Here is a 15,768-nt window from a genome sequence, read left to right on the forward strand (position 1 = left end):
TTCTACCCTTTGGTTAACTTAATTCATTTCCCACATTTCACTTAATTCATCTCAGCGTGTTGTCCTTAATCCTGCACTCAAAACAGTCAGATTTTATTACATGAAAATCTTCCTAATTTGCCACCTAAAACCCTGCCCTCTCTATTAAAAGGCAGGACCACATGTTTTTTCGAGAGATTCTTTGCAATTTTCGCCTCTTGGCTTGCTTCGGACCTAGTCTGGCAGATAGCATAGGCTGTTATTCCGGCAGCAGGAGAACATGAAGAATATAAGGAAACAAAGCCACTGGTATGTTCAAAGAACCTTCCTGGTTTTGCCACTCAGTAAGTACAGAAGAGCAGGTGCTCGCGGAGGCAAAGAAAGGGAATCGTCAGGGCCCCCGAGGAAACTTCTGATATGATAAATAACTTGAGGGTGGGACGTAAACGCCATCGCGGGCCCCAAGCGGTCCCCACGGTGACGCCGAGCCTTCGCCCTCCCCCTCTTCCCTCTTCCCCCGGGGCGAGTTCCTGCCTGAGGTCAGCCGGCCCTCCCCGCCCGCCCTTCCGTCCGTCCGTCGGTCCGTCCGTCCGTCCTCCCTCCAGCGCCGACGCGGCGGAGCGCACCAGCCGGCGGGGTCAGGTGATTGGGTGACGCCCCGGCGAAGCGCTCCCCACCGCGCGCGGGCGGTGCCACCGCGCTCTACGCCTCCGGGGGGAGGGGACTTCCCGGGAGCCGCCGGCGGAGGACGGGAGGAGCGCGGCGGGCGGGCCGAGCGGGGACTCGCTGCCGGCGGGCGGGAGACATGGATCGCGGCGAGCAAGGTGAGGGCGCGGACGCCACCGGCACGGCGCCTCCGGGATGGGCGCGGGGTCCGGCGCGGCGCTGGGGTCCGAGTCGGGGTCCGGCGCGGCGCGCGGCCTGGCGCCGGAGCAGGTGCAGAGCCTTCGGTGCGTGCGCCGCGAGTTGCATCCCCCGATCCGGCGTCCTGGTGGGGCCCTGCTGCAGGGAGCGGCGCTGGCGGCCGGAGAGGGCGGATAGGGCCGCGCGTGTGTGTTAAGAGACGGAGCAGAAAGAAAAAGAGAGAGAAGGTTCTGGGAGGCGGCGGAGGGCTGGCGCCAGGTTTACCGAGCCGGGGCTGCAGATCGAGATGCGCTTTGGTGGAAAACAGTACCCCGGGAGTCCTGTTCAGCTCGCTCTTGTGACCGGTGTAAACTGAGGGACTGAGGACAGTGGGTTGTTTCGCCCCGCAAGATGGGAACGTGAAGTCCTCCCCACCCGCATGTGAAGACTTTCTACCCTCTTCTCCTTAACGTGGTTAGGATTTTGGGTGGCGTTTGAGCCCCTGGCGATGGCTTTGGATGCAAACATTTAACATCCCCCAATTGTGGAGTAGTGTCTACGGGTTTATTTGGAGGCGGGGAGTTTTTCATAGCAAGGGTTCTCTTTTACCCATCAGGGTGAAACCCCCCAACACAAAATCCCTAATCTGATTACTCTAGCTTTGGATGCACTTGTTTTTGAATATAGTGTATTACGTGAAATTGCCTCCAGTTGAGTCATTGTTTAAGAGAGATGTGGCAGTATTAGGGCAAGGCTTTCAGATTTAAACATTGCCACATCCTAGAGATCTTTGCTGATAATAACCCACTAACCGTAACACAGATTCGTGGCACGCTTTTAAAAAGATATAGAGACGCTAAAAAAAAAAAAAAGTAACGATATTAAGGTAAATTTTAGGAAGTGGGGGATAGGAATTATTCCTATTTTGAGTTCTAATACAACAGTTTTCATTAATTTTTTTTACCCTCCAGTATTTACTTTCATGCATGTGAGTTTTTGTTGAAATAAAACCATATTCCATATATACTATTTTGTGTTTTACTTCTGATAAGTTGTAAGATAGAATCTTTGGAGCCTTCCAACCCTTCCTTTCTCCCCTCCCCTCAAATTAATCTCACACTTGACATCTGAATGTGTATATTATAAACATTTTATACAATATATATTTTTTAGTGTCAGCTCTTTTATCTTATTTTCTTTCTTAACGCCTTTATTGGAGTATAATTGCTTCACAATGTTGTGCTAGTTTCCGCTGCACAACAAAGTGAATCAGCCATATGCATACATATATCCCCATATCCCCTCTCTCTTGCATCTCCCTCCCACCCTCCCTATCCCACCCCTCTAGGTGGTCACAAAGCACTGAGCTGATTGCAGCTGCTTCCCACTAGCTATACAATATGTAATATATAGTGTATATGTAATACACTGTATATACACTTGCACACATATTGTCTAGATTTTATACATCTTGAGGTTAGAAGCATATACTTCATCTTTGTCCATGGTTGGGTAGCCTGGTGATTTGCACGTGGTAGGTATTTAAATGTTCGAGTCAAAAAGCCCCTCACAGTTCTTATATGTATTGTTAGGAGGAGTCCTAGGGGCCACCAAATAAGCCAGCATTTTTTTATCTGGATTTTAATGGGGGCAGTGAGGGTGTCAAACATGTGAACGTTTGTATGTCTTACATGGTCATATTTAACATAATGATGTTTTTAGAATACATAACTGTATAGGGTACTTGTCAAAGTGGACAAAGCTGTGTTTGACTCAGGTGAATGGAGTGACTAAATTTTTTTAGATTTTGTATTCTAGTTTGGCTGGTAAGAGTCACAGCCATTAGTACTTCTGTAATAGTCTAGTTTGCTGATGCACTTCGTGTGTTTTGTTTTTTTTAAAAATAAATTTATTTATCTATTTATTTTTGGCTGAGTTGGGTCTTTGTTGCTGTGCGTGGGCTTTCTCTAGTTGTGGTGAGCGGGGGCTACTCTTCGTTGTGGTGCATGGGCTTCTCATTGCAGTGGCTTGTCTTGTTACAGAGCACAGGCTGTAGGCGCGCAGGCTTCCGTGGTTGTGGCACTCGGGCTCAGTAGTTGGGGCTCGCGGGCTCTAGAGCGCAGGCTCAGTAGCTGTGGTGCACTGGCTTAGTTGCTCCGTGGCATGTGGGATCTTCTCGGACCAGGGCTCGAACCCGTGTCCCCTGCATTGGCAGGTGGATTCTTAACCACTGCGCCACAAGGGAAGCCCCTTTGTGGTTTTTGTAAGACTAGTTTTTTTTTTTTCTGTGTGTGTGTCTAAGACATATTTAATAAATTTCTTGGTTTATAAGAGGAGTCTTTTCCGTCTCTAATTTTCAGATGTTTTCTTTGGTCAGGATATTTGTTAGTCATGTCAGTCCTTGCTTTTAATTGTCATTCTTGGACGGCTAGGGAAATCCATCCTCTTAAAGTGGAGAGTCTGGAGACTTGGCTCTAAACGAAAGACGAGCCACCCGCCTGGGCAAGGTCAGCTGACTCACCTCACAGCTTTGCTGTCTTTTGCTTCCTTCTGCCTGTCTCCTTTGCCTTTTCATCTTTATGTTCCCACAGCACATAGTAGGTGTTCAGAGATGTGTGTTGACTGCCTCAGATGAAAGGGAAACGTGCCCAAGACCAGGTACCTTCAGGTTCCTGTAACCTCCGATGTCCCTCTAAGTTGGTCATTTGCTTCCCACTTCCTCCTGTACGTTTTTTCCTCTGTGTTTTAAAGAAGCAGAAGTCTGGTTGGGTGGAGAAAGTTGCTGATAAAGCTGCATTGGGCGTAGAGGGTAAGTTTACCCGTCAGGTCTTTGAACTAGTAGAGGGGATGGCTCAGTCTTCAGCGATTCCATAGACTCCTGGCTGAGACTGAGAAGGAAGAGCCTGCGTTTGTAAACCTGCAGGTTCACCAGCAAAGTATGTTGGCTGAAAGAAAGTTTATAAAACCCCCTGTGATTGTCACTTGAATTTGTGATTTTTTTCAAAGTATCTAAAACCAAATCAGAACATTTTAGAATTTGTTTAATTTACTTTTTTGGTATATGTGGAGTTTGTTGTGTTTGTCCCTTAAAAAAAAAAAAACCTCTAGATGCAAAATTAAATGCCCTGCTTCTTGTCTTAAGTACATGTCTCTGTTGAATTGTCGCCTTATCCCTTCCTTCTTATGAAGTTGTCAAAATCTATCCTTTGCTACTGATTTTTAGCAGAGCTATAAAGTTTTAAAATGAGCAGTTTACCTTTGTTTTCAACCGTGTATTCTGAATGCTTTTTAGTATCAGCCTGAGATTCTGTTTTTCCTCTCCTCTACTATACCCAGACTTTGTATACAATACTCTACTTATATTGAGAGCAGTCAACATCAAATGATTTAAAATGTACCGTAAACCACATAGTGCCTCTCAGGAGTTACTACGCGTTCAGCCCAGCAAAGCACACTTAACGCGTGTGTCATTTCCCACTTTGAAAGTTCAGTGCGGCCGGCTAGCTAGAGAATACATTGTGGAAAAAATCTCCTGACTGCCTTTTATGGGGCTGAATAGATAATTGTACTCGAGTACTCTCCTATGTTAGTAATAACTTGTCGTTTAGCACCATTATATTGAAGTGACAGTCACCTAGCCACTAAGCATTTTATCTGTGTTTGAATTAAAACACTACCACCACCAAAGCTTTATATTTTAAGGGGGTGAGGGAAGGCTGCTGGGGCCGAAACAACTGGGGGAGGAGAAAGCTGCAAGAAAACCATGACACAATAATAGGTTACTATAATTTCAGCATGGTAATTATGCCTTAGAAATCACAGAAAGGTAAGGTGTCGCTTATTTACAGGTAACACACACATAGGGATGAATGGATAACAGTTTTGAGGGTCTGCTCACAAATCGGTGGGTGTGTCCCACCCAGGTTCTTGGTGTCTTTGGGCAAGTCTCACTTTCCATATGGTGCTAATGTCTTTGTTAGCTCCCATTCACTTCCTGCATTTATTTTTATGCAGCAGCCTGCCTAGTCCCTAGGGAAAAGCTGAGCGGTAAGAGGGGTTGTGATCCTTCAGAAAGATCTCAAAACCGCATAATCTATGTACACAATAAAAACAAATACAATCACGCTTCCAAACAAAAAGGAACACCCGAATCTCCTGAACTTCTGTGCTGCTGGTCCTTTTGTTGGAGGCTCACATTATTTTATTTTCCTTGTGGAGTTAATTATTTCTGTTTTAATTGTTGACTGTTGTAAAAACCTCTCTTCTGAGACTCTCCCAAATTTTATTTAAACTGGGTGGGTATCAGCTGTCCAGAAACCATAATCTTAGCAGTGTGTTTTTATTAGAAAAGTGTCCAAGGGATCAAGGGATTTAATGTTTCGTGGAAGTTAAAAAAAATGTTTGAATTAATAATACTTCTTCGTAACCGAGAGTAATTGTTCATTTTAGTAAAGTCAGAAAATACAGATGGAGAAAAAGAACATAAAATTACCTATAATCCTAGTCTGGAAAATCACTGTTAATGTATTGGTTTATATCCATCCATATATCTATCCTTTTAAACAAATCACAAAATAATCTCCTATTGACTATTTCATCTTATATCTTGCCTCCCCTCCCTTTTTAAACTCAGTATATTTTTACAATACCCTTCTCCAGCATCATTTTGACTAGCGTGATGAGGTAATTAATGCACATGATACAGCATTCAGAATGACTAAAACGTTGCAAAATGTAAATCTCCCTTCCACTCCTGTCTCCGAGGCTGTTTCCCTTGCGTAGTGATGTCACCATTATTAACAGTTTCTTCTCCATCCATCCAGAGAGATTCTACTTATATAGGTGTACACACACGTATTTAAATACTATATATGTATGTGTGTGTATTATATAAGCTGTAGCACGCAAATTATTTAGCATCTAACTTCTTTCACTTAAATACAATGTATATTTTAGAGATCATTGAACATAATGTTACATAGAGCTGTTTCATTTTCAGGGCTATTTGTAGATGTCTATTTGTAGATGTACCATGTTATGTACCATAACAGGTGATGTTTGACTTGTCCCCTATTGATGGACATTTAGGTTGCCCCTAATATTTTGCTATGAAAGCAAAGCTGCAGCAAATAAATCTGTATGCAAGTTATTTGATAAATGTGCCAGTATGTCTGTAGGAAGAATTCTTAGAAGAATGTGACTGTTCAATTTTGATGTGCTAAATTCCGCTCCATAGAAGTGGTGCCAGTTATACCCCACCAGCAATGTGTGAGCATCTGCTTCCCTCCATCATGCGCCCAGGGTGTTGTCACACTTTTTCATCTTTGCTTATCTGGTAGGGGAAAAGGAGTTTCTCAGTATATGTTTTATGATATATCTTACTTAATATGAAGGCGGTTGTACTTCTTTTGATATGTTTGAGATCTATATTGCATTTTCTGTGACATGTCTGATCATATACTTTGCCAATTTTTCTTTTATCTTTTTCTTCTTGACTTATAGAATGTAGCCCTCTGTCCATGACATGAATTGCTAATATATTTTTTCCTAGTTTGTCATTCCTTTTTTGACTTTCTGGTGATTTTTTTCCAAGCAGAAATACTAATTGATGGCGGTTTTCATTTAGAGCTTCTAGCTCTTGAATCATTCCTAGAAATGCTATTCTCACTTTGAGTTTATGTTTTTATTTTTTACATGTAAATCTTTCATCCATCTGGAGATTATTTTGATTAAAAAATGTGAGTTATGAATCTCAACAGCCTGCCAGCCCCTCAGCTGGCTACTCAGTTGTCCAATACCATTCACTGACTAATGGATCTTTCCTTTACTAATTTGAAATACTACTGTTGTCAATACTCAAGTCCTGTATTATTTTCTTTCCCCTTGATCTGTCTGTTCATTCCCAGCAACTAAACTGTTTTAAATTATTGTAGCTTCATAATATGTAAAAATGTCTGGAAGGGCTAGTCTCTCCTGTTCACTCTGTTTTTCTTCTTATTGCTAGAGCTTTCCCTAGCTATTCTTGCCAGATTTTATTTCCAAATGAACATTAGAATCAACTTGTCTGGATGCAAATTCAACAGAAATCCGTTTGGTATAGCTTTCTTCCCTCCCCCGTTGCTCTCCCTCTCTCCCCCCGTTTCCCTTTCTCTTTCTTTTATAAGACCTTGTTTTTTTCTTTATTGAATGTCTCAGTATATGTTCATCATAGTCATACTATACATAATATATGTATAGTTTTGTATTGTATTTTGGATACTATTAGATAATTGGAATTTTAACATGTCATTTAAAAAAGTATCTCCAAACTACATTTTTTGATGACTGTACCCTTTCAGCATTTGATGTTTATTTAACTGTTTCTTTGCTGGAATATAGATTGCTTTTCATTTTAGCTATTTTAATACTTTAAAGAGAAGTTGTTTTAAGATAAACTTCCTGAGACAGGACAAAGGATTTGAGTATGTTTAGATCTTTCATGCCTGTTGCTAAATCGCTTTCTGGAAAACATAATTGTTACTGCTTTTTTTATTGTAGTAAAAAATGCATGACATAAAATATATTATCTTAGCTATATTTAAGTGTACAGGAAAGTATTGTTAACTATATATACCTTATTGTATAAGAAATCTCTAGAACTTTTTCATTTTGATGACTGAAACCAGGGACCCGTTGAGCAACACACATTTCTCTCTCCCCACAACCCCTGGTAACTACCATTTTCTTTTCTGTTTCTATGAGTTTGATTACTTCACCTACATCATTAAAGTGGAATCATGCAGTATTTGTCTTTTTGTGACTGATTTATTTCACTTAGCATAGTGTCTTCAAGATTCATCCATGTTGTTGCATATTGTGGGATTTCTATCTTTTTAGAGGCTGTATAATTTTCCAGTGTATATGTATGCCCCATGTTCTTTATCATACTTCATTTTCTTTATTCATTCTTCAGTGGGCATTCAGAGGTTGCTTTCACCTCTTGGCTTTTGTGAGCATGGGTGTGCAAATACTCTTTGAGTCCTGTTTTCCATTCTTTTGGGTATATACTGTAGGAAAGGAAAATTTATTTCCCCTACCCTTCTTGGTTCTTTGGCTGGTCTAATAATCAAATTAACATAGGACAGATTAACAGGTGAAAAACAAATTTAGTTACATATGTACAGGAGTTTTACAAGAATATGAGACCCACAGGCATTCAGGGAATTGAGACTTATATGACATTCTGAGTTATGGAGAAGGGGGTAGGGTTCTGGGTCTTCAAAGAGAAGGAAGACAATTCACAGGAAGATGGGAAGAGCAAAGGTTTGGTAAACAAATGTTTGCCATGCCACGCAGGACAGTGGGATCCAGGGAGGGCTTTGATCTCTAGGCCCAGTTGAGCTACCCCCAGCTCACCACACCTCACCTGTACTCTTTGTAATTATCTCTTGTCATAGTTCCCTTCCTGGACTAGACCCTCTATCTAAATTCTTTTAGGCAGGTAAGGGAGAGGTAAAAGTTTTTCCTGCATCTGCTGGGTCTTGAATGCCTGCAGCTCAAAATAGTCCACATGCCAAAGTGGTATATTTGAGGGAGACTTGTTCTGAACCCCTTCAATACCCAGAAATAAAATTACTGGTATATATGGTAGTTCTATTTCTAGGTGTTTTTTTTTTCTTTTTGCAAACTTCTATACTGTTTTCCATAGTGGCTGAATGGCTGTACCATTTTACATTCCTACCAACAGTTATTTTAAAGGGAAGAGGGAAGGTTGTAGGGGTCAAAAAACTGAAGAGAGAGGGAGCCTGCATGGGTTCTAATTTTTCCACATCCTCAGCTACACTTTTTGTTTTCTCGTTTTGATAGTGACCTATCTAATTGGTCTGAGATAATATCTCATTGTGGTTATGATTTGCATTTTCCTGATGACTAGTGATGTTGAGCATCTTTTCATGTGCTTGTTGGCCATTTGTATGTCTTCTTTGGAGAAATGTCTATTCAAGTCCTTTGCCCATTTTATGTTTGGATTATTATTATTATTAATAATATTTTTGTCAAGTTGTAGGAGTTGTTTATGTATTCTGGATACTTGGCCCTCATGAGATATATGGTTTGCAGATGTTTTTCTCCCATTCTGTAAATTGCCTTTTCACTCTTGGTTGTTTCCTTTTCTGCAAGATGTCATTGCCCTTAAAAAAAAAAAGAATTATAAAGCTTATAGGTAAAAAAATGCCATCTCTTTTCGTTTAAAATTCTTCCACTTGCTAGAAAGGCTGTAGATGATATTAGCCATTTGTGTTCCCGTTTTGAGATTGTTTGCTCCTTCATTATAAAATCGGGATTTTAGTGCCTTCTTTTACCCTTACTCCGCTCCCCTGTTCATATTAAACTTTTGTGTTTTGTGGCAAGTATTTATTTTTTTCTATTTTTATTTTGGTTATGTTGAATCTTTTATGTTGTTTTTACTAAGAAAAGACATTATTAAGAGCAGATATTTTCTCGGTGACGGTTCATAGAGTAAGTTGCGTGGCTCTGAGTTGCTTTCAGTACTTCCTTCTCTGTGTCTTTGTGTCTTCTGACGCTTTTGTAATCAATACTAAAATTAGTGGTTTTAGGCGAGACTAGTAATTTACGTGCCTTGGCTTATAGGCATGGTGAATGCGTTTCATGTTACAGCTATGCAAATGTAACTGTCAGTTTAAAAATGATGTAAGACATGACCTTATAAAGTTTCAGATTGAGAATTAACAGGATTAAACTTCACCCATTGCATTTTGAGCTCTGTTGGAGGCATCGTGGTGTGGAAAAGGAGCTTATGGTGCAAACAGTAGGGCTGTAGGAATAAAGATAGTAGTTTATCCACCCCACTAGGATCTGTACTTGGCTAGAAATGAAGTGTCAGGAGGTTAATGTTCTTACGTTCATATTCCCAGCTCTCAGTTCAGTGTGTGTGTAGTAGGTACTCCATGAATATTTGTCCTATTGCACATACATTCATTAGAAAGATTTCTAACCTATATAAAACCAGATGGGATTAGATAGAAAAGGTTAAGAATTAAGGAAAGTTAATTGTTTGGCAGGGAGACAAGAATACATGTTCCAAATGTGCTTATAGTTTTATATATAATCACTGAAAATCTGGTCTGTAAATAGAAGCCTAATTGGTACTTTACTTCCCAAGTATATATGTAAGAGTGCGTGTGTATACATTTACAGATAGAGGAGGAGACAGTGCTGATTAAATTTTTGTTCTCCAAAGGATGTTGGACGTAGTGCTCGGTAAATACTTTCATAAATATATTTTCTATACTATTTTATTGAGGGTAGTTATTTGATGCTAATGTATCCTGAACTTAGGAGGCAAGGGTGCTGTCAATACATTTTAGAAGTTTTCTTTGAATGCAGTTGAGAAGGGTAACGGGGTTGCTGACAGTGGTGGAAAGGGTTTGCTACTAGTTAAACAGAAGAAAAATTATGTAAAGAGGGAAAAATGCAAACACTTTGGCTGGCTGGGGCATTTTAGCAAAGTGATGACCAACTTTCCATTTTGGTATATACTGAGTGTATCACTTCCGGTATATCACTTTATTAGTAATCAGAATGGTGATGATGATGACGATGATTCCATCTGGTTTTTGCAGAACTCTTTCTTCATATGATTTCATTTCCATCTTTCAGTGCTGCAGGGTGGTAGAACGGGTATCATTTTCATTTCACACATGAGGAAACAGAAGCTGAGTGACCATGACTTCCCCATTCTTACTCTATTAGATGTGGAGAGTTTTACAAAAACTTGGTCGCACACCTGTTGTCTCTAAGAGAGTAACCTAGTGGCCAAGAACAATTTAAACTACATTTGCAAACAGTTTAAAGGGCTGGGGACACTAAGTACTTTTTAGAAATGTTTCCTTCCAACTAATTAAAACAAAATTGGAATCTGAAGGGACACCACTTCAGGCCCTGCATTATAATGACCTAAGTTTTCCAACTGGGGTTTTACTGGCTCACATTTAGTAATACAACTACTGCCACTAATGCCAGCAACAGCAACGTCTGCTGGGTGTTTTCTATATACCAGGTCTGTTCTAAATGCTTTTTTTTTTCATTTTGAAAAATTTTATAACAAACCTGTGAGCCACACTCAAATATCCTTGCTTTACAACTGAAGAAACAAAATGTGAAAGAATTAAGTAATGGGACTTCCCTGGTGGTGCCGTGGTTAAGAATCGGCCTGCCAATGCAGGGGACACAGGCTCGAGCCCTGGTCCAGGAAGATCCCACATGCCGCGGAGCACCTAAGCCCGTGTGCCGTAACTACTGAGCCTGCTCTCTAGAACCCGCGATCCACAACTACTGAGCCCACGAGCCACAACTACTGAAGCCCGCGTGCCTAGAGCCCGTGCTCTGCAACAAGAGAAGCCACAACAGTGAGAAGCCCGCGCACCGCAGCGAAGAGTAGTCCCCGCTCAATGCAATTAGAGAAAGCCAGCCCGCAGCAACAAAGACCCAATACAGCCATAAATAAATAAATAAATTTATTTTTTTTCAAAAAAGAATGAAGTAATAACTTCTCCAAGGGCACATAGCTTGATGCAGACAGAGCTAGGTTTTAAGTCTGAAATATTTGGCCATATAGTTCATGTCCTTATGCAACATATTATACTACCTAAAAGTTCTACATCATGTCCCTTTTCCTTTCAGAGGTGTTCAAAAGGGTGCCATGCTATGGTAGCTACCATGGGAAGGGAGCACTAGGACTTGTATCTACACCAGACTATGGCCATGTGTCTGTCCTCGTGCACCAGAACTAATTGTAAATATTCAGGGCAAAGAATCCTGGACGTGAAGTTACGTCTGGGTTCAAAATTTAGCTTCATCACTTTTTGGTGATGAGACATTGGATCAGTCACTCAACCTCTTTGAGGCCGATAATACCTCAACTATTTGCGAAAATTGAGTAAAAGTCTGTGACTAGCATTGGGGTTCAATAGATACTGATTCTGAAATGGAATGTTAGCATTTCTGTAAAATGCTAATTCAGTGGTTCCCCATTCAAATTAAACATTTCATTTATTTATAGACAATTATGATATGATGCCTGCCCTCAGGCTCACAGGCCAGGCTAGAGAAATACACAAAGAACTTGGTCACTCTAGTCAAGTGGAGGTTGTAAGGGCTGCATGACAGGCTGAGGACAAAGTGAGCAACTCTGGCTGGTCATCAGGAGAGGAGTCTCATAGCAGGTGACCTTTGAACTTGGACTTGAAGGCTAAGTAGGTGAGAGAAGGAAGGGTGAGGAAGGGAATTTGGGAAGGAGGATCAGCATGTGCAGAGGTGCAGAGGCGTGAAAGGGCAAAAAGGTGCTACTGATCCTCAGAAATTCCTTGTGGCTGGAGTTCTAGGTGGTCACTAGGGGTGTGTGTGCACTCTTGTGCACTGGGGTCAGGAATCAGGACTCTGTTCTGATAGGCAGGTGGTAGGTGGGTGGGAGTTTAGTTTTAGAATAGCATTTTGCCAGCTTCATAGAAGGTACTAGCAAAGCAGGCAGGGGGTATCCCTGTGTTCCATGCTAGAGGTGGTGGTGCTGAATTCCCAAGGGATCTTTGGGTAGAACAAGTCAGAGGTGAAGGGAGAGGATCTGAGGATAAAAAAGAGCAGACAGGGGCTTTCAGATCACATGGAACAGGAAAGAGAGCAGAGGCAGGCAGAAGGAAGGGAATTCCGTTTGGAGTGTGTTACCTCTGAGGTCTGTTCTGTTTATCCAAAGCTGCATAACAGATCACCCCAAAACCTAGTGGTTTAAAACCATAGCATTTTTAAAAATATATATTTTTTGCATTTGCTTTATTTATTTATTTATTTATTTATTTATTTTTGGCTGCGTTGGTCTTCGTTGCTGTGCGGGCTTTCTCTAGTTGCGGGAGTGGGAAGAACTCTTCGTTACGGTGTGTGGGCTTATCACTGAGGTAGCTTCTCTTATTGTGGAGCACGGGCTCTAGAGCGCAGGCTCAGTAGCTGTGGCGCACGGGCTTAGTTGCTCCGCGGCATGTGGGATCATCCCAGACCAGGGCTCAAACCCGTGTCCCCTAAACTGGCAGGCGGATTCTTAACCACTGCGCCACCAGGGAAGCCCCGAACCATAGCATTTTTTGTATGGTCACAGATCTGTAATTTGGGCAGGGCTTGGTGGGGACAACTTGTCTCTGCTCCACTCAGCTCAGCTGGGAGGCTTGTAGCATGAGGCTGGGCTCATCCGAAGGCTCACTCACTGACACGAAGGTGGCTGTACTGGGGAGATGCCAGCAGCTGGGGCTCCTCGGGCACCTGACTCAATCTCCATGGTCTCTGGTGAAAACAGCATGACCTGTTTGAGGATGGTGATTTGCTTGCCTGTGTTGAGTACTGGTTTTAGCTGGAGACCATGTTCTTGACCCAGCAGCATACAGCTGCATACAGTATGCCTGGGCTTCTTATGTGTTACCCCAGGGCCCCCAACCTGTGGGTCCTAAGAGAGAGGCAGGCAGAGGCAGTGTGGCTTTGTGTGACCTAGCCTTGAAGTCACGTGGCATCACTTCCTCCTCATTCTGTTAGAAATGCGTCACAAAGACTGGCCGAGATTCAAGGAGAGGGGAATTAGACTCCATTTTTGGTGGGAAGAGTGTGCGCACGACACGTGTGCACAAGTTTTAAAACCACCATCAGGTCCTTGTGGGATGTTGGTGTGGATGGGCTCATGGGTGAACTCTGGATCTTGAAGAGAAGGATCTGGGACAACCTAAATGTCCACTGACAGAGGAATGGATAAAGAAGATGTGGTACATATACACAATGGAATACTACTCAGCCATAAAAAGGAATGAAATAGTGCCATTTGCAGCAACATGGATACAACTAGAGATTTTCATACTAAGTGAAGTAAGTCAGACAGAGAAAGACAAATATCATATGATATCACTTATATGTGGAATCTAAAATATGGCACAAATGAATCTATCTATGAGACAGAAACAGTCATGGACATAGAGAACAGACTTGTGGTTGCCAAGGGGGAGGGAGGGAAGAAGAGGGATGGACTGGGAGTTTGGGGCTGGTAGATGCAAACTATTACATTAAAAAGAAAGGATAAACAACAGGGTCCTACTGTATAGCACAGGGAACTATATTCAATATCCTGTGATAAACCATAACGGAAAAGAATACAAAAAAAGAATGTCTCTGTGTGTATAACTGAGTCACTTTGCTGTACAGCTGAGATTGCCACAACATGGTAAATCAACTACACTTTAATAACAAAAATTTAAAAGAAAAGAAGGAACTGGGCACGAGAGCAAGGTTTGGGAGACGTGATCATTTGAAGCTATTAACTATTAGCGTATTACTTACATATTAGCACGTGTGATATTTGAAGCTATTAAGTTGCTGAGACGGCCCAGGAACAAAAGTAGAACAGAACATGGAATCTGAAGATTTCAGGGCAGGGAGAGGAAGGTACAGGAATAGAGAGTTTAACGTTCAAAGGCCCTGGAGAGGCCAAGTAGATCGAGGGTGGACAGTAGATATTGGCTTTGGTGATGAGGACCAGTCATGGATAAGGCTGAGAGATTCAAGCTCCAAGGGTGGGGAGGGGGTTGAGGAGAAGGGAGAGGTCAGAACCCATGGATTTGGGGCCTGTGAGAAGGGTCAAATGTGGTTAAAAAAAAAAACAAACCCACAAATTGAGAGACTGCTCTTTCAAGAAGCAAGGTGGTGTTTTAAAGGGAAATTTGGATTACATCGGTGATTTGCTTGCCTGCACTGAGTGTTGGTTTTTGTTTTCATGCGCAGAGAGGATGCTCGTTTGACCTCTGTGCATGTTTGTAAAATGAGAGAAGAAAGCGAGGCAAGGGAGAATAACTGGATTTGCTATTCCTGTATATGTCACTGGTTTTAGTTAAGATGCTTTTAATGCGAAATGTATTTTAATAGTCCTGTCCTAGAGTTTGACCTTCAAGGTGCTCGAGTCTGTAAGCAGTAATTCACTTTAATGTGTAAGAGCCTTGTGGAGAATAGGTATTTATTAAATACCTGCAAAGCGAAAGCATTATACATTCTCTGGGTGGTATGAGAGCCACAGAAGCAATTTAGCCTCGAGGTGACATTATAGCCAAATCATAGTAAAGCTGTGATGTTTTTTTTAAACCAGTGATTTCTCAGGGCAAACCTGAAGTTGTGAGCACCCCCTTTACATCGTGGAATGTCTCGGCTGCGGGGCTGATTTATGCAGCGTCTGAATTTGTCAGATAGCCTCCTGAGAAATGATTGTCCCTCCAGAGAGGCATTACCCCCGCTGGAAAGTCAGCCAGCTGTTCTCCTTGGGTCACGGTTGACCTTTCACTCGGCTCTCCTGGTGGTTTTTCAGTGGGTGGCTACTCTTCACTGCTTCGGAAATTCAATGAAGATTTTGACTAACAGTAAAGATAACATGACAGCTTTCTCTTGGTTTAGGGGCTTTTATTTTTCCCAGAATTACAATCTCTTCCAAAACTTCCTTCCTCTTTTTAGCCCTGAGAAGAGACTCCAGTCCTGGGAGCCTTGCTGCCCTGCAGGTGGCCTCTGACTGGGGCTGTGGTCACTACCCATGAAGGTCTGATGACATTGTCCTAGTCTGATTATTCTCTTCACAATGGCAACTGTAGCTGTTAAATTTGAAATGCAGTGACCTCTGATGAAACAACCAACTCTTCAAAGTATACCACTAGGTCCCCAGTGTTCATGGCATCATTTCTTACAATTGGCAAGGTATGGAAGCAACCTAAGTGTCCATCAGCCGATGAATGGATAAAGAAGATGTGGTACATATATACAATGGAATGCTACTCAGCCATAAAAAAGAATGAAAATTTGCCATTTGTAGCAACGTGGATGGACTTGGAGGGCATTATGCTAAGTGAAATAAGGCAGACAGAGAAAGATATATGTATGATATCA

At 42.0% G+C, this 15,768-nt stretch overlaps 1 protein-coding gene across 1 annotated transcript in view; it reads left to right on the forward strand.

The window, feature by feature from the left end:
- Positions 1 to 629: 629 nt before the first annotated feature.
- LOC309791697 (tumor protein D52) overlaps positions 630 to 15,768 on the forward strand; it is a 116,071-nt gene continuing 100,932 nt past the window's right edge. Inside the window, exon 1 of the mRNA XM_082600722.1 lies at positions 630 to 803. Coding sequence (XP_082456848.1) covers positions 785 to 803 — 19 coding nt within the window. The 5' untranslated portion in view covers positions 630 to 784. The remainder of the gene's footprint in view (positions 804 to 15,768) is intronic.

Source organism: Mesoplodon mirus (assembly GCF_964341445.2).
Source record: "Mesoplodon mirus genome assembly, chromosome: 16".
Taxonomy (NCBI): Eukaryota; Metazoa; Chordata; class Mammalia; order Artiodactyla; family Ziphiidae; genus Mesoplodon; species Mesoplodon mirus.